The 22,773-nt window shown below is 41.0% G+C and overlaps 1 protein-coding gene across 3 annotated transcripts in view; it reads left to right on the top strand.

The window, feature by feature from the left end:
• Positions 1-22,773, top strand: part of LOC107093118 (leucine-rich repeat and fibronectin type III domain-containing protein 1-like protein) — a 335,211-nt gene that overhangs the window by 226,040 nt on the left and 86,398 nt on the right. For all 3 annotated transcript variants that reach the window (XR_001481607.1, XR_001481608.1, XM_015387956.1), the window contains 4 exons: positions 9,962-10,227; positions 11,757-11,957; positions 14,601-14,767; positions 20,999-21,239. Coding sequence is in view for 1 of the 3 variants with exons in the window: in XM_015387956.1 (XP_015243442.1) it covers positions 9,976-10,227; positions 11,757-11,957; positions 14,601-14,767; positions 20,999-21,239 (861 nt within the window). In the remaining 2 variants the exon portion in view is untranslated. The remainder of the gene's footprint in view (positions 1-9,961; positions 10,228-11,756; positions 11,958-14,600; positions 14,768-20,998; positions 21,240-22,773) is intronic.

Here is a 22,773-nt window from a genome sequence, read left to right as displayed (position 1 = left end):
TTGAACCTCAGAGTTTGGAATTCGAGAGCCGTTCCAGATGATCTGAGAAACAGAGAGAATCCAAAGGAGAATCCGGGAGTGAGGTCAAGGCACAGAAAAACTGGTCAGAGATCCAAAAACACACTATGACAGGTCCAATAGGGTCCTGGTAGGCTCAGAGAATCAGGTCAGTTAGGCAGGCAAGTAACAGGAATGCTGGATTAAACTCACAGATGGCTCGTAATAATCTAGCACTAGTGATTCTTCTGAGAGGTGGTTATATAGCCATTTGAGCAGGAAGATCTGATGGAGACTGATTGGAAATGAGGTGGAACCCCTGTGTTGAATCTTAAATCAAACCAGCACTAGTGCCAAGAATCACTGAGAATACCCCGGATAAGTGGAAGAAGATGGATGGATGGTCTTATTGGTTCAAAGTTTTCTATCTAAGCAAAACCAGCTGATTGCATCTAGTCACTGAGTTTGCAGGATTTGCTCCTCCTGGATAATCATCTGGTGACTGTAGATATTCGTTTGCAATTCATTGTTGATTTTTCAGCAATCTCTCCCACTGAGCATGCATGCAGCGTCGGCAGAACCATGCTCAATGTGAGCGCCCTTAGCTGACTCGAGGTTCAAGGAGAGAAATGCAGACAAAAATAATTTCTGTTAGAAAAGGTAACAGTTTAGATAAAAGGATTTGGGTTAGAAGGGCTTAGTAAAAGCCTCAGTCTGATAAAGCTGGTAAGACTTTAAAACGGTTGTTCTCAGATGACTGACTGAGCCTAAATCATTAAAAACATAGAATCTTCATTGCTGCCAGAGTAGATCCTACAGAGCTCTGGCTCGGCTCAGACTTTTCACACTTTTAATGTAATACATTTATTACCCCCCTCAGACCTGTGTTTTGTTCCTACAGTGAAATTCTCCCTTTGAACAAATTTTTTGTTTGTAATGTGATGGCATGTGACATCTGCCAGGAATGGAAGGCCCCACTGTCCATAGCGGTCTTGGTCTCAGAAAAAAAAATGTCTTGACAAATAATATCAAATGTCTGACAAAGTTCAGCAATGTCTTATTGAAAAAAGTCTTTATATCTTAATGTTGTTTAATTTATTGATTTGCAGCGCTTTTCCAAATTAAAACATAAAACTTCCACAAAGGAAAAGCTGCTTTCAGACTTGTGGAGTGTGTCGTCATGTCTGACTGCCACTCTAACATCTTCATTTGGTGCCATGCTTGTCAGTTCTTATTTATTTTAAATCCGTTTCAGATGCATCATTCAAACAACAGCTGCAGCAGATCTGTGAAATTCAGCTTCTCTCTCCTGCTGGGACAGATGTCAGGATCGGTCTGCTAGAAGAACAAAAACTAACACAACCTAACATTTGAAGCTCTGCATTCAGACTCCTGTGGCTCACAGGGATGAGCTTTAATCAGACTTAGATAAAAACCAGAGGCAAAGAGCAGTGATGTAATCAAATATGAATTAATAAACTCTGAAGAGCAAGTCCTAGTCTCTGAATGAATCCCAGGGTTCTCTTTGTATTCTTTCCACAGAAAAGGGGAGGTTTCCTGTTTGAAAAAAATATATATATATATTATCCACCAATATATTTTTAATGAAAGTGTCCTCAGCTGAAATCTCCATGAAATCCACCTAATGAGCAACGCTAGCTGAGGATTAATCAACCTTCTGTGGGACGCTGACTTATTTCTGCTCTATTGTTTTTTCACTGGAATTTATCTCACATTATTTAATTTGAAGAACAGGAACATTCTTCATCTTCGAAATTTGAGCTCTTTATTAATGGGGGGATGCAAAACAGGGATTCATTTACTTCTAACAATTAAACAGGAGAAACAATAATCTAAAACATCATATTTTATGAAAAGTCTAATGCGGCTTATCTTCTGCAGCAGCTGACTGGATGAAACCATCTAAACCTTGTCATGCATCAGCCTCTTATGACGTTCCTTTGCTCTTCTTCTTTGATGTTTCGGCTCAGACCACTTCGTATTCCACAACTATTCTTCAGACATCAGATTCATGAGCCTCGTTAATGTGACTGGTTCATCTACTGTTTGATTTAATGAAAGCTGAATAAAAATCAATGATGCTTTCATCCGCGCCCCGGACTGGAGTCGTGACAGGCAGCCCGGGCCACGGGCGGCTACGCTCTACCCCTTCTATTCATTCTAGCTAATCTGAATCGTTCAATTCCATTTAGAGAGCGAGATCATCTGCTGTAGCAGCACTAGACATCTTCCAGGCATGTTAGTAGAACTAGCGGCAGTTCAGCGGACAGGGTGAATGAACGGTAGCCGGCACGCGTGGATGAAGTCATACACACTCCGCTTTGTTTTGAAAATATATAAATATAAAAGATATAACCACGGATGTCTGGGGGACAGTGATTCGCCGACATGTTATGAATGCTGGCGTGCCATAAAGAATTAATTATGAACAGTTTAGTTTCTGCCTTCAACTCGTTGCCCATAGGAAGACGTTACTTGGATATAACAAAACGGAATATCTTCAGAACAGCTCCAAATGACACAAAACTAATATGGGTGAGTAGAACATGATGGAATAACGTCAAATCAAGGGGCCAATGTAAAAAAAAAAAAGTTGTTCCCCTTTAAGGCTTAAGTTAGATTATAACTTAGGTTATTGGGATTTGTTTTATGGGATTTGCCTGTTTTATGTCAGAACTAATGTTTTCTCAAGTTGTTTATGCTGGAGATCGGCCTTAGGTGCTGGAGATCGGCCTGTTTTCCAGTGTGGTCCTGTTTCTCTGACCGTGACTGAGTGGATGTGCTCTCTTCGTCCTCTGGCATGGGAGCTGGCTCGGAGCTCGTCTGCCTGGCTGTGTGTTTCCTGGACGGGGCCGCCTTTTACAGCTGCTTTTTGTGTCTCTGCTTCTGTCTCCTTGAACCCCAGTCGGCCTCAGTAGATGGCCGCTCACACTGAGCCTGGTTCTGCTGGAGGTTTCTTCCTGTTAAAAGGGAGTTTTTCCTCTCCACTGTCGCTACAAGCATGCTTAGTGTGAGGGATTGTATTTCAGTCAATGAGTCAATGCAATCAACTGGTTTTCCTTAGATAGAAAACTTTGTATCAATTTGACTGTATGATCTGGTTGAACTGTAAAGTGCCTTGAGATGACATGTGTTGTGAATTTGGCGCTATATAAATAAACTGAATTGAATTGAATTTATCTAATTGGGATGGTTCCTCCATCAGGATGTTGAGTGTTCTTAATTATGCATGTGGCAAAGATTTGGGAATGGAAATAGAACAGTGTCCCTGACATTTGAACATAGAGTAATATTTTACAAGGCTGGAGCCATGGATGTTTCTTATTTACAAACATGTATGATGAAATGATGTGGTACATTGGAGTTGTATAAAATTCTTCTTTAACTGTGATTCGAGGCCTTTTCAAAGAGATGTGAGCCCCGTTGGTAAATGCTGACTTCTGTTAACCTAAGCAACTTCCCTGATCTGAGTAAGATTACAATTTCTGTCAAAATCTTTTGTCATGTCTCATGATTATTTAATACATATACAGTATAAAGTGTTGTGATTTCTTCTCAGAACCAGAGAGAGAAAGCTTCAAGGTGTAAAGACAGAGTTTTCCATAAAGAAAATGGTGTTTCCGCCCAGTTTTTGTACTTTAGTAAATGCCTGAACTTAGCATCCATGGACAGACATTGATACTTAGACTTATCCAGCAGATAAGCGGAAAGGAGTGTTTTATAAATATAATGAAGTTACTCCTAAACAGAGGTGGATCATCCAAACTACTGTCTAGTTTCCATTCTTCCTTTTCACTCAAGTTTGTGTCATAGAGATGGAAGAGCAAGTGGTTGGAACTAATTCTGAGTGAAAAAAACAAAATAATAATATATATGTTTTTTTATGAATGTGATGAGTCATCAAGACGTTAATGCTATCATAATCCTCAAATTGTCACGGTGGGGTGGAGGTTTCACAGGTGTCATGATTTTATCAAGAGCTCGGACCTACATGCAGAGAAACCAATACAGAGAGACCAGGGAAAAAGTTTAACAGGTTAATTGAGGAGATTGTGAAGAATCCAGTGTTGCTCAGTAGGAAATTTGATTCTCGAACTTGAAGAGGAGAAATAGATTGCTGACTCACGTTTCCAGAAAAGTGGTCGACTCTTTGACAGCAGTCTGTGTGGGGGTGTTCCAGTGTTTGTCTCATTAGATGGAGGGCGGACAGGGTTTACCCAGAATGAGGTTGTTTGTAGTTGAATGGAGAAACTGACTGCCACTTAGATTTCCTGTGGTACTTGAACGGGTTGATGTGGAGATGAATCCCTTGCTCAGTGTGAAGCTCAAACGATCCCTTGGAGGAAAGTAGATCCAAACCTCCAGTTTGAATCCCTAGCTCAGTTTGAAGCACAGATAATCCTTCCAGGGAGTGAAGGTCCGAAACATCCAGTTTGCAGGATGACTTCCTGCCAAGAGGCACAGACAAAAAACAAGGTTAAGACTCAGGTAGACAAAAATTCAGCTTGACTCAGCAAAACTCAGCTTGGCTAGAGTACCCAAAACTGTCAAACACTCAAGGTTGAGGTAGTGGCTGTCAGCAGCTTAAGAGCACTCCCTTAATGAGATAACCCTCCGGAGGTGTGTGAGGAGGCGAACCAGGACCAGGCGCCGCCTGGTGGAGGAAGGAAGACACACACACCAAACACAAAACCACACAGACAGGAGTCCTAACAACAGGACCCCAATGCTGAGATGATTTTTTGCAAGATTTAATTAACCACAAAATGGTAACAGAAACAAAAATTAAAAAACATAAATCAACAAAATCAAAAAATAGTGAAAACCAGGAATACTCAAAACCAGGGGGCAGAGAAATGATGACAAACCAGCAACAGTGACTGAGCAGGAGGTGCATATTAAGGGTGGAACGGTTCACAAAATCCATGGTTTGGTTCGATTCACGGTTTCGTGGTCACGGTTTTCGGTTTGGTTCGGTTCGGTATATGTTGATTGTTACACCGAAATCCCATAAAAATTTATAAAAAATTAATGAAAAAATCCCCCAAAAAATAATGGATTGTAATTATTTTAAATGATCCGCGGAAACCCTGGATCATTTCCATATGTTTTGCTGCTTTTTTAATAATCTCGCGCATGCTCTCTACCATCTCCAAGGGACTCAGAGGGGAGCGGACGAAGCCACAGTGGAGGCTGTAGGCTTTGCTTTGAGCAGCCGGTCTGGAGCGCAGCGGGGCGGAGCGCTGACGGAGTATGAGGGATTTTGGGGTTAGCATGACATGTTGGTCATGTAACTGTTAGCATAAACAAAACGTGTTGCACAATGCTTGCACACTGTTGCACTTTTATCCACAACTTTCTTCCCGCCGTCATCGTAGGTCAATCTAAATGCAAAGCGTCTTACAAATCCTGTTCTTTCGCACTCGCCATTCCGACACAATTCTCCACAACAACTGATTTTTTTCCCTGCTTCTTCTTCTTCTTGTTTACTACTGGTGGTTGGCTTTGGTCGCAGTACCGCCACCTTCTGCTCTGGAGTGTAAGCGCTTCGCCTATGAGAAAAAGGAGCAGCGCATGAACCGAACGAAACACACGCGAATCGAACCGAGACAGTCGAACCGAACGGTTCGGACGGTTTTCATAAATCGTCCCATCCCTAGTGCATATAGTGAGAAACAAAGACCAGGCTAATCAGCAGATTGGGAGCAGGTGTGAACAGAGGAGTTTGGAAAGAGACCAACACAAGAGGGCAACAGAGAGAAATCAAGAAATACCTAAGAACTCAAATACCCCTAAAAAAAAACACCACAAATTAGGAATTAAACCAATAAAACAAAAACAAACAAAAAAGAAAAACCCTCAGGAACTCAGGTCCTTATAACTACTCACATTTCCATCTGTCCTTCTCCTTTGTTATGCTGGTTAAGAGGACACATTCCATTTTGTTTAGAGAACCGTGGGCTCCCAGCTTCTGGCTAGAAACAGCTCCAGTTTATGATGAACAGGATGATTTCAACAGAATCACATCATGTGCAACAAGCTTAACCTCTGGAAGAAACAGCTGGAAATCTGATCTTTAAACACAGCAACCAGGACCAGGGATGATAATACACTCTATAAAGTGATTTAGGAAGTGAATAACATCCATGGTTTGGTGACCCAAAGGCCAGATGACCCATAAAACAGAAGCCAGCACTTTCTACTCCTACTACTAGAATTATCTCCGTCAGGCAAGCATTATTTAACTCTTATCATGGAAACCATACTTTCTTATGCTTCATTCAATGTATTGATCTTTATACCCACATTTTTTTTTTTATTATGCAGAAGAGAAGGCTACACAAGCTTTTGGGAACTGATCCATTCACTCTTAAAAACAGATCATTTTCAAGCTGAAGTTTATATAATAAACCAAGTTTTCCCCCCAAAAAAACTTTACACCAACCATTGGTTGACCTTACAGGTTTTATACAACAGCTGGGACAAAACTCAGTCTTTTGCTCTGCAGCCTTTAGACATATTAAAAAGACATAAGGTAATAAGCTCATTGATGTATAAACTCCCTTGGGTATTTCAAAGTATACATTTCTTTTTAAAGATGCCATAGTTCCACCGGCCTGAAACAGAGCAATCCTGATGAATGGAACTGAGACTGACATGAGCACAACGGTGTGAAAATCAACAAGCAAAGGTCAGAGTAATGAAGGAGGAAGATATCAGAGTCAGCAGGCGAGAACAGGAGGGAGATGTAGATGTGCAGAGATGGATGAAAATGTGAGCTGATAGGGATGGAACCAGAGTCACTGAACGAATGGCGGCTGCAGGTTGAGATGGTATAAAAGAGTGATTGCTGTTGGTGAAGAGTTCTGCAGAAATAGAAGTGGGGGATGGAGAGAAGGAGGGATGCAATTGAAATGAGAAGCACTTGTGTTTAAGGAGCGAGTGATCAAAAGAGGAGAGGGCGACAGAGATGGAATAGGAGCTGCTTTGCATTTTTCTCACGCTGAGCAGACCTGACTGAACAAATTAAATCTGTTCAGAGTAGCAGCGCTCTTTGGACAGCCTCCTCTCTCTGCATCTGAACCCATCAGAAAGTCATCTCAGGATTCTCCTGCATTAACACGCTGATTGCTTCTCTGGATGTTTACAACTGATGGAGAACTGGGCAGCTTTGCACAGCTGCGGGGAGTTTTCGCTGATGTTGTGTGTAATTACCAACATGTCTTAGGCATGGATCATAACAAACCATCAGTTAAAAAAAGAAACCACAGAAAACCTAAAGACATCACAACTGCACCATTTACAACAAACAGTAATGCCTAACCCAGATATTTATACAAACAACACTCAACATGCTTTTTGATATTAAATCAAAATAAAGTGTCTCTTTTTGAGCTTGGTGAAGATGACTAAAATCATTTCACTACCTGCAAAAAGAGGATGGACCAACTGTAGCGACTAATACCCCTCTCCCTGTAGCCGAAAACAGTTTAAACCCGGAAACAATTGCTTTTTGTGGCAGTAGAAATAGCTCACTAGCCTATGTCAACCAGTGTCAAAGGAATCGTCAAGCGACCCGGGCTAAAATCGCCTCGGCTCCAATGTTCAGAAATTGAGAACATCAGACCTGGAACGACTCGCTAATTTACCAGAGCGCAACATACGGACGTCGACACACCTCGCCAGTCACATCGGATCCATAAATTCGATGTAACACCTCTGTTTACATACAATTAACATGGTATTTGCGCCTTGTGCTGCCTTGTGTTTGTGTGTCACATAGAATTCTAGTAAAACACAAGTCTAAATGGAAAAATCTAAGTGCGCTGATTAATTTTACAGTATGATGACTTAAGCTCATCCTGTGTGTAGCTCAGAAGGACCAAAGGTAAGCTCCTAAACAAGCTGCACCTTTTGACAGACCCGAGCATCATGGCTGCAGACCTCATCAGTCCTAATGCTTCTCCACCTTGTCAACAACATACTACTGGTGCAATCCAGCACAAATATGGCTCCCAAGTAGTGGAGGATTGGTAATTACTCGTGAATCAAACTGGAGAGTGAGGTGTGACTCTTAAGATTGAACAACCAAAACTCTTGAACTCTGTTATTCTGCCAGAACATCTCAAACAAGTGACAACTTAATGACTTGCAGTCATCCATGGTTATTTTCTGAGTGCTCAAAGGATCGTCCTGTTCTCTGCTTGGTTGTGGGTTCTCGTTCTCGCTGTTTTCTATTGAACTTATCTCCTCTATCAGACTCTGACATAACTGCGGAGACTTTCAGAGCTACATGTGGGATCTATTAAGACCTCTTACTCAGTATTCTGCAGTTTGAATATATCAGTGTTGTAAACAAGAGCGGGCTTCTTCCCACTATTATTCTCCTTTCCCTCCACATTAATTAATTCTGGATCCTCACATTTCCAATAGAGGGAAATGAGTGGCAGAGTATTCCTTTGCCATATTTGAGGGGAAAGTTCAACATTTACATCCCTGGGAAGATCGATGAAATTTAGTAAGTGTGACAGCTAGTAATTTGTGCTCTCCTTAGAGTGCAGTACGTTTAATTGGTCCTGTTTACTCCTGCAGCCTCTGAGTCAGCAAACAATAACAGTTTTCGTTTTCCATCACAGCTCTGCTACGCTTCACATTCTCCTGTCAGCTGGAAAACTTCTAACTGCAAAGTTCTTATAAAACATTATAAATAATGATGAAGGTGCAGAAAACTTTCTGAAGGCATTAAAAATGCCATCATATCTCCAGGTGTATAAATCTTATCCAGGAGTAGAGAATGAAAAGCTGCTCCTCTTTTCCAGAGAAGATCATTCAAGTCCAGACTCCTCATCTCACCCTGACATAAACATTTATGAGCTTAGATCAATATTTTCATATCAAAAACTCCCTCCAAACCCAAACCCTGAGTGTTAATATTGATTTTAGTGGATACTGTTGGATGGTGACAGTCCTGTTGACCATATAGAAAGCCACATGTATGGCTGAATGCTGGCGGCATAGATAAGTGTGAAAACTGTAAATCCCTTTGCTTTCTTATATGGTAATGAATTTTTGTGTTTTGGGATGATCTACAACAAACATAAGAACTGGTTATGAACATTACACTCTTAAATGACTTCTGAGTCTTGTCTCCAGGAGCTTTAATCTTCTGCAGACCAAACTGACACGGTCAAACTGGTTTGGTTCTCAGGGGATTACGCTGCAGACTTTAACTAGTCCATTCATGGAAATGAATCAGCTTTTGCAACCATCTATTAAAGCTTTGGCTGAGCATCCAGGGTCAGGAGTTTAGTTCCTTTATAGAAATATGCTGCCACCACCGTGTTTCCCTGTTGGAAAGGTGTATCTCTGTAGTGTCTTGAGATTAGATGTGCTGTGAATTGTTGCTATATAAATAAATTGAATTGTACAAAGCTCTGAGGGATGTTCAGAACCTTCTTTGGTGTTCATGATGTTGTCTGAAGAAACTGAGCCAAAACACTGACTGGCTAAGTTTAAATTTCTCACTGCTCCACTTGGTTTACTAATTTGGTGGCTTCTAATTGTGGTTGAAATGACAAAATAATTAAAAAGTTTATGAGCCTTCAAGTTTCCAGTATGCAGACAACAGTGTCATTTCATTCCTAATATTGTCACTGAAGAAGGAAAGGTTTGTCCATATTGTCAAGACTCCTCACAAGATATTATTTGGCTTTTCTTAATTTTAAAACAATGTACTATACAGAAAAGATAAGGGTAAACTATCATTAACTGTAAGTAGCATTGATTGTGGTTTGCCCAGTTAGCAGTGCTGGCTGTGAGATTCTTCTAGTAGAGTGAGTCTCCTAATAATGAAACAAACGCTGGGTCAGATTTGGCTCTAGTTTTCAGATCTGTGGTGTTTTCTGATCTTTTCTCTAACATTTTCTCTCTTTTCTGTCAAAAGACAGACGGACAAACATGGACGCCCCCTCCTTGCTGCTCTGCCCTCTTCTCATCCTCCTGTACTGCCTTCCTTCCTGCCTCTCCGACATGCTTTGCCCAAAACGATGCACCTGCCAGAACCTGCTGCCATCCTACACGGTGCTCTGTGCCAAGACGGGCCTGCTCTTTGTCCCGCCCAACATTGATCGGCAGACAGCTGAGCTCCGGCTGATGGACAACTTCATCACCACACTGAGGCACCGGGACTTTGCCAACATGACCAGCCTGGTGAGTTCTGGAACACCCTCACATTCAGGGACCATTGGAAGCACTTTGATCCAACTGTTGCTCTGGGTTGTTGGTTCAGGTCCTGTTCTGAAGTGTTGAATTCTCTACTGGTTAAAGAAAAAGCCTTTGTCTGATATGAACCATCTCCAGTGATGAGAGTAACGGTGTTACTAACGGCGTTACCTTTTTTAGTAACGAGCAATCTAACTAATTACTTTGACTGTAACTATAATGCAGTTACCTTTGCTGACACCCCGTTACTGCACGTTACTCAGGTCACACAATTACCCTTTTTTCCATGATAGGACTCGTGCGCGCCTTAACATGAGAGAGGTGAGGATGAGATTGGCCGATGCATAATGAGATTAGATCTGTCAGTTTGATAGGTGGGTGTTTCTGCTGGCGGGTGTTAACGTACAGCACATACAGAGAGATGGAGAGTGAGGAGGACTCCAGCAGCAAAACAGCGTTTTCCAGATGGAAATACCTGTTTTTCGTCGAGCTGCGTTTCCACATCACATACGGTTTCCCCTGCATCTCCACGCAGCACTGCCGGCACAATTCACCACGCAAACAACAGGAAACGCGCATGCTCGCTAAAGGCGCGTAACAGCCGCCCTGTGCTCGCAAACAGGGGAACTCGGGAGAGCGTGAACGATCAAATGTTAGCATGGATGGATGGATGGATGGATGTTGTAGTATCTATAACAACCCAAACACAGGATTTCAGAATTAGACATCCCCAATTATTAATTTCATACACTCACCAGATCTGAACACCCTGTTAAAGAACTTACACACCCATGAGTAGAGGTAATGCAGCCTGATGGTATTTACACCACATCAGATACCGTTCCCCCCATGTTAAGCAGGAGGAACGGTATCTGACGGGATTTATAGGCCCGTTAGATAGCGTTCCCCCCTGATGTCATTTACGTTGAGTTGCAATAAATGCAAAAATCTTTGCAGGTTCTTGTCGTCCACTCTATTCAGCTGGCTTTTGAAACACACGGCAAGAAGGTGGGGGCCTGGTGGTGAGGGTTAAGGGGGCGAGAAACGCAAAAGTAATGCAATAGTTACTTTTACTAGTTACTTTTATTGTGGAGTAGCTCAGTTACTTTTTGAGAGAAATAACTAGTTACTTTGACTAATACTTTTTTTTTTTTTTACTTACACACCGGGTGTTAACGTACAGCACATAGTGGAGGGACATGTTAACAACAAAATTAAAGCAAACATCAACTGATGCCACGTGCTCATCAAAGATTAACAAATCTTGCAAAGTCAACGACTCGATGCAGTCAGCTGACTTTTCTTTGTTAGAAAACTTTTAAGCAGTATTACATTTGTTTATTGTTGCAGCCATCTTCAATGATAGGCAATGGATTCATCTTTTAATTAATTATTAAATTTAGTCCAGATGATCCTGAAGCAGGGAAATCTCTCTGTGGCACTCTAGAGTTTTTAGGTTGTTGTATCTCCAGCAGTATAATGATCTGTTGTGTTTACTATGTTTTTTTCTTTCGCAGATCCACCTAACCTTGAGCCGAAACACGATCAGCCAGATCAGGCCATACACCTTTGCAGACCTGCAAGACCTCCATGCCCTTCACCTGGATGCTAACCGCCTCACTGTTCTGGACGACTCACACTTCCAGGGCCTGGTGAACCTGAGGCACTTGATTCTAGCCAACAACCAGCTGCACAGCATATCAGAGGGGGCCTTTCAGGTAAGACCATCCTCAGGAGGACATCCACCACCACTGGGGTCACAAGTTTCACTAAAAACATCAGAATCATACATAGTGCTTCTTCATAGTGATTTTTTGTGGAAGGAGAGGCTACATAATAGTTTCCTTTTTTATCCGTATTTATATTTCACTTTTAATGTTAGGGAAACATCATCATATTCTAGTGAGATAAACAGATTTGGCTTGGGTCCATGTGACTAAAACGAGCTTCTGCCCAACATGGTCAGAACCTTCCTTCCCTTACTGAATCTCAGTTCTTCCATAACGTGTTGGGAATCATTGGATCTCACAGTCAGAACAATGTTCTTCAGTTGGCAAACTGCTTAAAGCCATTAGAAGTGAACACAAACCATCCCCATAGTGAAGCACGGCAGTGGCTCCATCATGCTTTATCACCATCCAGCAGAACAACCAGCTTAAACATGCATCCAGAGCTACAGGCATCTGGTTGGGATCACTGCAAACTCATAAGTTAACGTGGCATAGTCAAAGTCCAGACCTGAATCCATCTGAGGGTCTGTGGCAATTGACAACTGATCTTATTGGCTGTTCTTCAACCGGACAGAGCTTGAGTTGTTTAACCAAGAAGAGTCAAGTAAAAACTATAACTCTGAATATGTTGAGAATTTTGGGAGATGAAATCTAAAAGGCTTGTAACCAGAGTTGGTTCATCAGAGATCTGACTCATTGTGCCTAAATGTAAATGTAACAACACTTTCCAGATCTCCGTTAAGAGTTCTGTATGATCGTCTCTGTGAACTGCCTTGAGATGACATGTGTTTTGAATTGGTAGTATATAACTAAACTGAATTTAAATTAAATTGTGGACTGCTCAGAGGCACAGTGGGTGGCACTAATTGGCTTTTCTAAAGTCTCCTTAGGTGTGTGTGCGTTTGTGTGAATGGTTGTTTGTCCTGTTTGTCTCTGTGTTGCCCTGCAATGGACTGGCGACCTGTTCAGGGTGGACTCCGCCTCTCACCCATTGAAAGGTGGAGATAGACACCATCACCCCTCGCCACCCCACTTGGGATAAGCACGACGGAAAATGGATGGATGGAAATTGAATTGTATAATTTTTCACAAAAACTCAAAGGAAACACTCGTTTCCAGACCGCCACCACTTCACTTTAAACCTGCTTTTGTTCCCAGCTTCTCCAGCCTCCTGGACTGTCCTCCATTGCAGGGAAAACTGTCTGCATCCATATATTCCCAGCTGTCTGTCTGTCACTCCCACAATCATCTTTAAAAGCAGGCCTCTTGTGTAAATCAGGCCAGTCAGGAGTAATTTTCTGCTCCTCATTCTCATTTTCACAGCTTTCAGACTTTCTTTTGTTGCTCATAATTACATATAGAAAGCAAGCACCAGTTGTTGCGATGAAAGCTGAGGAATTATAAAAATCAGAGAGTGTCCTAATTATGTGCATTATGAGAGTAATTAGAGCCCTGACAAGTCCATGTTGGCAGATCAACAAGCTGCCCTGTTTTCCATCCTGATGTAAGCTGTGCAAAGCTGTGTGAATAACATGGACATGATTAGAGAAAACAACATGCTCTGATTGGTCACCATTGACCAGGATCAGTTAACTCCCTCCTATTTATCTTCATTTCTCATATTATCTCTCCACTGAAGCCTGTTTCTAAGGCCCATTAACCGCAGCAGTCTTCAGTTCTTCATTCAGAGTTTTCTATTTATTTTCAGAGTTTTCTTTTTTTTGTTGAGCTTCACTATTTTTGCTGTTCCTTTTACCTGCATTTCCATCTTTTTCTCTGGTTCTTCTTTAACTTATTTCTAATGAATTAATGAATTTATTTTCTTGGTAACTCTTTAGAAGCCAGATAGTGCGAAATTTATCTAAACTGCAGTATGAAAAATACAGTAGCAGCCATTCAAAATGGCCCTTCCCAGCCTAATGACAGCCCACTTCCCTGCAACTCCCAGCAATATCCCCCCCAACTTCCAGCCACTGGAGTCACCCCCTCTTGCATATCATTTTTTTTTAATCCACCTTTCCACTAAGTTATAGCGTTTGACCAGGTGATGACACTTCTCTTCAGATCTTAATGTCTGCAAATCATTACAGAAAGATTATTTTAGTACAAAGATTGATGTTTAAAAAGAAATTGTAGGGGACCAGCCAAGGACCAGACAAGGGTCCATCAAGGAAAGTGGGGACATTTTTAATACTGTACTGTGCGGGGGGGCACAGTAGTGGAGACTCGGAACTCGAGACATAGAACTCTGCTGATTTGTAGATGATCCATAGTTTGTTCAAATGTTTTTATGTCATGCAAATTTTATTGTTTGTTTTTGATTAGCATTAGAAAATGTTCATGCATATTATTTTCATCTTCTTATAAAAGCAGTGATTTAGAAGATAATCAGTGCTTCTGACATAAAAACGATTGAAGAAGCAGTTATTTTCTGACATTTCTGGGGTCATCTGAAGAGTTTTTGTATTTCATTTTATTCTGTTACCATTTCAGAGAATATTTTTTATGATGATTAGAGCCACTCTGTAGATGTCCTTTTGTTTTTTTAACCTGTCAGTTAAAGTGGAAACTTCCTCTGCATTGGTTAAATGTGCATGATGCTCACAGTGTGCAATGCCACCCTGCCTGCAGGACTTCCTGGAGACCCTGGAGGACCTGGACCTGAGTTACAACAACCTGGTGGACATCCCCTGGGACACCATTGCTCTGCTGGTCAGCGTCAACACCCTGAGCCTGGACCACAACCTGATTGAGAGCGTCCCTGAGGGAATCTTCTCTAATCTCCACAAACTGGCCAGGTATGTCTCAGATCACAGCACTTGGGCAGAATGCAACACCTTAGCAATTCTCTTCACACGATGCAGTCTTTGGGCTCTGCTACCACTCAGCTTTGGATCTCTTCAACTAACTGTTGCAAATTCAGCTGATAGAAAAGCTGTGGTTCTGTTTTTAGGCTCTTTGTTCTGTCTAGAAGTGGGTCATGCAGTGTTTGTTACGTTGGGTGATGAAGACGTTCTATATAAGGACTTATAATTTAATTTATCTCATTATCTTTTATCACATTTATCAATTAAACTGGGAGAATTATGTGGATTCATTCTGCATTTCTAAGATGTTTTTTTTCAGGTTGTATTATTTGATTTTCTGCTGCTGGCACCACATTGGAAATGAAAAACAAATGGATCCATCTACTGCAAAACTTCCAGCTCTCAATGCTCTTCAAGTTCCTCCAATTAAAACAATTTCAGCCTGAATCTTCCTCTGATGAAGATCATGTTTTTCATAAATATGTCCATAGTGAAAATAACATTTATGTGAGCTCAGAGATCCGGAAAGAAATTCCAGTTAAATAAATCTTTTTTTATTAAAAAGCAGAGAGAAAGTAAATGATTCATTTGGATGCTCGACTTTAGTTTAAAACCTTAAAATACTGAACTGGTATTATTTCATGTTTGAACTGCCTTTAAACATTTTTTTTACAAGTATTTTTCCTGTGCTCCCCTCCTCCTGATTCTAAACCAAAGGGCAGTGGAGTAAAAACGTGTGTAAAAACACTTTCTAGATTAAAAGCATGTTTCCATAGCAATCTGAACGCTGTTTAGGTTTTTTCCCCCTCTTGCTTTGATATGATGTTTTCCCTTTATATCGTTTTTTAAGTTTTGTCTCAAAAGCAGAGCAAAGTAATGTATCTTCTCTAATTCATCTCCGGCTTAAGACATAAAAGCATCTTTGTCTCTAGACCCAGCTCTTGTACTTTACGCCACCTGCTCAGTATTTAAGGGATTGGTAGCTACCACAGATTCGCTTTTCAGGACATTCGTTACAAGATAATGATTGAAAATGTAACTGAACTAAAAACATAGCCTTGAGGAACTCCAGATCTGCTCTCTTTGGCCATATTTCACTAAAAGAAGTCACAGACAATGAACATGATAAAACTGAGTCTTGGTGCTGAGGTGTATCAGACTTTGACATGATGAATTTTGTGAGACCCGTGGGTCGTCCGTGCTTTAAGGTATTGATGATTCAGCAAAGTCACCTTTAGGTTTATGATTATGGTGTTTCACGGCAGCCTTTATGTCACAGATAGTTGAAGATGTGTAATAAATGTTTGAGAGGCATCATTCAGCCCAGGCCATGTTGATCAGGACTCTAGTCAGTAGCCGTGTTTTCATCCAAAACGTCATGCACATTTTATATTTGATATATGTTTCTGATGCCGTTCCACCCCTTTTTGTTACCCACCTCTTGAGGCAAATTTCTTTTTATTAAATTCCTCAACCCACCATTGTGCCTCCATCAGCCTGTCTCGAATCAGTTTATGATCACTCATTAGTTATCGTTTTATTGGAATGTTTTGCTGTCATTTATTTAAAGTCTTTCAGAGTTTAGGAGGTCTTTTTTTTACTTACAGTAGCAGCCATTCAAAATGTCCCTTCCCAGTCAAACACCAGCTGAATGGCAGCCCCCTCCAATGCGACTACCTGCCAAATCCCCTCCAACTTCCAGCCACCGGCCTTTTCCTGGGCGTCCATTTTATTTACTATGACTGCACCCTTTTACTGAATTACACAGTCTGAACAGGAGATAGCGCTTCTCTTTTTATCTTTATGTCCACAAATCATGACAGAAAGAATATTTTAATACAAAGATCGATGTTTAAAATGGAATTGTAGAGGACCAGCCAAGGACCAGCCAAGAGGCCATCAAGGAAAGTGGGGAAATTTTGAATGGCTACATCTGTATGTAATGAGAAATCTTCAGGTATACTAGAGAGCTGCAGTTTTATTGCCTTTGTGATTTCAGAGAAATCCCTCCTTCCTCACACCACACCCAGGTGTAGCGAGGTTTTTTTTTTTTTTCCAGTGACTGCAGTCACAGTCATTGTTAAGTCCCCAAAACTTGAATACCACCGCGTGTTGCTCATATAACCTTGAACATAAGCTTGCCCTTTCTACTGTAAATGCAGATGTGTGTGAGAACGTTGATTCCTCACATATTATAACAGCATCAGAAGATTTATTTTTCCTCCCACTTTAAAACAATAAGTTCATTCAAATTACTGTCTGTTCTGCTTCGGTTCCATTTAGTCACTTTTTCATAATGTATAATCTCCGACAATTTATCTCTAAAATTATTGCATCAAATGAAAACAAATCTTGATAATTATTATAACCATAATGACCTGACAGCCAAATTCAGCTGGTCCAATCAGTTAAATGGTTTCCTTGAAGGACTTGAGCCATTTCTTAAATGGAGGAAACTAGAAGATCATCTGAGCAACATCTGGATGAATTTGGATGGGAGGCTCTCCGTTTGCAGAAGTAGTTTTTCATAAGGACACTTTTCCTGTTAAATTACAACAAAATGACAGCCTTGTCTGTAAAGAAATATCTTACCTCGGATAAAGTAGCCTCTAATGAGAAAATAATGGAGTCTGGTAAGTCATCTACTGTCAGTCTGCAGAACCCAGGAAAATATCAGTAAAATTAGAGCTCTTTTCAGCCTCACGTGGGTCTCATCACAACAGGATGTCTGACAGTAGAGCTTACAGGTTGTAAAAACATCAGATATTCAGTTACAGAGTTTAAATAGTGACGTTTAATATACCGAAACAGTTTTAACCCAAACCCAGAGAACAATATATTAGAGATCATTCAGCCTGACATTACCACTCTCTGAGGGAGGAGGGGGTACAGACTTTAAAGTAATTTTTCAGTTTATTTATGTTGGATTAGGGCAGCTCAGTGGTACAGTGGGTAAAACTGCTGCCTTGCAGCAAGAAGGTTCTGGGTGCGATTACAGGCTTGGGGCCTTTCTGCATGGAGTTTACATGTTCTCCCTGAGCATGCGAGGATTCCCTCCAGGTACTCTGGCTTCCTCCAACAGTCCAAAAAACATGACTGTTAGGTTAATTGGCTTCTCTAAATTATCCTTATGTGAGTGTGTGTGGGAACCGTTGTTTTTTCTGTGTTGCCCTGCGATGGACTGATGACCTGTCCAGGGTGTACCCCGCCTCTTCTCCGTGTCATGATTTTACTAAAGTTCAGACCCAAAATGCAGAAGACCAAACAGAGAGACCAGGGAAAAGTTTAACTGGTTTATTAGTATAATGACATGAGTCCAATGCTGCTCTGAACACTGCTCAACCAGAACTGAAAGGTGAGGGGAAGACACTGCGGTTAATTCAGGCTCAGTTGATTAAATTAGATTTAAAATTAGATTCTTTGGCTTGAAGAGGAGCAATAGGTTGCAGACTCACGTTTCCAGAAATGGTGTCCTTTATAGAATCCAGTCTGTGTGGGATGTTCCAGTGATTGTCTTGTTTGATGTTGGGCGCACAGGGTTTACTCAGACTGTGGTTGTTCCTTGGTGAACAGAGATGCTGACTGCCACTCAGATTTCCTGCGGTACTTGAATGGGCTCTGGTGCAGATGAATCCCTTGCTCAGTGTGAAACTCAAACGACCTCTTGGGGGGAAGTGGATCCAAACCTCCTGTTTGTATCCCCAGCTCAGTTTGAAGCTCAGTTGATCCTTCCTGGGAGAGAAGGTCCGAAAAATCCAGTTTGCAGGATGACTTCCTGCCGAGAGGCAAAGACAAAAAACAATGATTAAAACTCAGGTTGACATAAACTCAGTTTGACTCAGCAAACTCAGCTTGGCTAGAGTACCCAAAACTGGCAAACACTCAGCCCCGAGGTAGTAGCAGTCAGCAGCTAAGAACACTCCACAGGTAATGAGGCAACGAGCTGCAGGTGTGCAGTGAGGCCCAATGAGGACGGGGCACCACCTGGTGCAGGAAAAGAGGAAACACAAAAATAACCCACAAAAACTGGATTCCTGACAGCCCGTAGACAGCTGGAGAGTTATTTGTGTTTTATTTATTTAACATTTTTACAGGTTTGATTAAAGATATTTGTTTTTTAACATTTTATAACAAATATTCTGATCTTAAAGTGTTTTTTTAAGTCCTTAATTGTTTTTTAATCATTTGAGGGTTTTTAATCAATATTTCTGTGCATCTGGGTTAAGTCTATTGTTCTGGTTCTTGTTCTGAATCTCTGTCATGGTTCAGTTAGTAGTCTGGTTCTCAGGTGATCTCTATTTGTTTCTAACCTGTGAAATGGATCAATGAGTTTAATTCAAGGGTTAGACATTTTATACATTAGAAGGAAGTTAGAAAGCAATACTTTATCAGACGTCGTTTTTCCTTATTACATTTGGACTTTTTTATTCCGCTCTTTATTTTTGTCCACAGCAGCTCTCAGTATTCATGGTTCCCAGCTGAGGAAAGGCTGCAGTGTCTAAATCAACCTTCACATGACTGAAATTGAAGTTAAAGTGCAGCCAGAACAGGATACTGAGGGTTTTCCATCACAGAAATTTCCCATTCAGAGACATTTATGGAACCAGATTTAAGATTTATAACGCAGCAGCAGAAATTTGTGATTCTTTCAGCTCTTTCCTGATATAGCCAAGTAGATAAAGATAACTGGGGCCTGACGGAGAAGAACCATTTACTACACCTCTCTCTTTATCTCATTTGATCCTTAGCCTCTCCCTTTCTCACTCCCTTTCCCGTTCTCATACGGCCTCCCACCTGAATGATCGATTACCCATCTGCTCTCGCCTCCCACTTCATCCTTTGGCACAAAACATCAGCACCAAAAACCAGGAATATGATTTGGGAGAAATGAGTCACTAGTGTTTTTCTTGCCTCCTCTGAATCATTCTCCTCTTCTCACTTCTGCACCTTATCTGTCTGGACCTGCCAAGTCCCTGACTTTAAAGAAATGTTGGCTTTTATTTTCAAATAATTACATCCCCTGGGTTCATATTTATAGCAGCTTTCTGAGACGAGGAGAAAGAGATGGTTGAAGAAATTAAACGGTGAAATCTGACTTCAAAGACATTCCCCTCCTCAGCAAAGACAAAAAAATACACTGAAACTACTTTGAAGATGAGAAGTTCTGAAAACCAACTTTACTTTTCCCAGTTGTATTTCTCTGAGTCGTATTTACTCCTAAGACAGCAAATATGTTTGTTTTGTTACTAAATTCATCCTCAAATGTAATTACAATATTTTCTGAAGATGTATCAAACCGATCAGGGGGGGATTTACCATTAGGCAATACGAGGCAGTTGCCCAGGGCCCCAAGTTCCTGGGGGCCCCATAAAACTCTGTATACATGTATGATTAATACAACTATTGCTTATTTGTGCATATTATTTATGCTTTTGATAAAAACCTTTTCGCAAAAATGCCATCAGAATACAAATAACACTTCAGCGTCCACCATATTGGATCAGTCCGTTTGCTGCACATGTTCAGAAAGGTCCAAACAGACAGCAGCAAACCATTTGAAAACAAAAAATGCGAAGAGAAGTGTTGCCAACTTAGCGCTTTTGTCGCTATATCTAGCGACTTTTTAGACCCCTTTAGCACTTTTATTAAAAGAAAAAACACCTAGTGCCAAATCTAGTAACTTTTTCTGCTACTGGAGACTTTGGCAACAACATCTAAAAGCAGCGAACTCTGCTCTCCCGAGCAAGTAGATTGCTAACCCCGCCTCCTGCTCTCCTCTATCTTGTCTGCTGTCATGATTCATGCAGCTATTATTTGATCCAAATGAAAAATGGAGAACAGATAAGCAGATCATGGCTTGTCTACAGTGAAAATAAGGACTGGGTTATTTACTTTTGCTGTCGCCTTTTTGGAAACACAGGAAGGAGCAATCAGCTAAGTGGGATTAGTGCTTGGAAAAAATCTTTAATAAGTTTAGAGACAGCATGAAAAGTCAGCTGAGTACAAAACATAGAGAGGAAAACAACAAGAAAATGGACAAGAAGAGAGGGACCATTAATTTCTCTATCTGTATAATGGGTCTGTTTTATGTGTTGCCTTCTCAATTCAGAAGGCCCCCCGCCTGTCTTTGCCAAGGGCCCCAAATTTCCTAAATTCTCCCCTGAAATCCTTACATGTCTGTAGGGAAGATTAACAAGGATATCTGTGTTTTGTCCCCTTCAGACTGGATATGACATCCAACAAGCTGAAAAAAATACCTCCAGACCCCTTGTTCCTCCGGATCCCGGTCTACGCCAAGATGAAGGGTTCTCCTCTCACAGCGTTGGTGTTGAGTTTCGGGGGGAACCCTCTTCACTGTAACTGTGAGCTGGTGTGGCTTCGAAGGCTGACCAGAGAGGACGACCTGGAGACCTGTGCCTCACCCAAGGATCTGGCCGGCAAATACTTCTGGACCATACGAGAGGTGAGTTCCAATTTAATACTCAAAAAAACCCTTCAGTGCATCATATTCCTCTGACATGAGCCACACCAACATGTTGCATCATTAGGCAGAAGATACATCTCCATCACCTCTAAGCTATTAACAGTCTTTTCTACTGTAGTCCATAGACAAATTTCAAAGGCATTTCTGTCTATTACTTTTACTAATAATTTCACCACTAAGCTCTTTTTGCTACTTACATCCAGTTGAATAAGGTCAGTTTATTTACAATGAATCGGTATAGCTCTACAAATGGTACATTATAATTTATTTTTCATAAAATAAGCTGAATTAACAATGTCTCATTCTTCTATGATAAACTAGAGGGATTTCAAAACAAAAATTACATCAAGTAAAAGTAAAAGAGCAGCCTGAATAGATTGATAATAAATGACAGAATTGGGCCTGTTTTTCAGTTATTAGTCCCGTGTTTCATCCTTTTTTAAATGAAAACCATCTCATAGTCTTTCCCCTTCGCTGTCACTGCATGCATGCTCTGTGTGAGGGAGTTCTGTACTGTCAACGACACAATGGTAACAAATGTCTGCTGTCGCCACAGGCTGATCCAGGGGGAGTAAATCCTGAAAAGTCAATGACTCAATGCGATCAGCTGGTCTTCATTCAATAGAACATTTTTAGCCAATCTGTATGTATGATCAGATGAATTGTTTTCAGATGATGTTTGTTGTAAATTGGTTCCATTTAAAAAAAATTAATTGGTAATTGGTCAATGGGGAGGTTATACATTTGGGGGGGATGATTAGTTAATGACTACAGGTCTTATATTGTGCTAATCAAACCTCAGATCAAATGTCGCTTTCATTTTCCACCTTTTGCTTTCCTAGCTGTTGTTTCAGCTGCTCCCTCTTACCCTTTCCCTTGCTTGATCGGGTTTTCTGACATAACTCCGGGATTAAAGAAAGAACATATTTTTAGGGTTGAAAACCTTCTAGTAAAAAACAGGTTACCTATGCAGCTTAATATATTCCTACCTCAGATCAATGCATATATATGCACAATTTTCCTTAGGCGATTTCATTTTCTGCAACAAAGTAAACAGTTTTAAGAAGCCCCTTTATTTCATCTTCAAGCAACACTTGCACATGGTGGATTCTTGGCTGAATATGCCTCATGTTTCATTTTTGCTGCTGCAGTGGAAGAAGCACTGTCAGAGTGGTGGCACAAAGTTGAGGTTTTAAAGATTTTGCTGGTAGAGGGTACGGGACCGTACATTTTACAGATAGAGCAGCTCATTTAACTGGGGATGGAGCTTGAGCCAGTTAGGCTAAAACGCATCTTTTGGCAGCTAAGTGTCATGATTGGTTCTCAAGGAGGTTCCCAATTATGTAGAACACCACTGAGGCGGGAGCAGGAGTATGGTTAAACAGAGTTTATTCTGCACAAACACACAGAATGTACAGGATCTGGTTCGGGCCTGGGTTCTGGTTTCACCGGAGACTCGAGTGTGGCGAGTTCATCTTTTAAGTTCTCGTTTAAAGCGTTGAAAAATGCACTC

This window comes from Cyprinodon variegatus, unplaced genomic scaffold (assembly GCF_000732505.1).
Source record: "Cyprinodon variegatus isolate N-32 unplaced genomic scaffold, C_variegatus-1.0 Scaffold408, whole genome shotgun sequence".
NCBI classification, from domain to species: Eukaryota; Metazoa; Chordata; class Actinopteri; order Cyprinodontiformes; family Cyprinodontidae; genus Cyprinodon; species Cyprinodon variegatus.
Note: the sequence above shows the minus strand (reverse complement) of the source record. Positions and strands in the feature narration are given on the sequence as shown.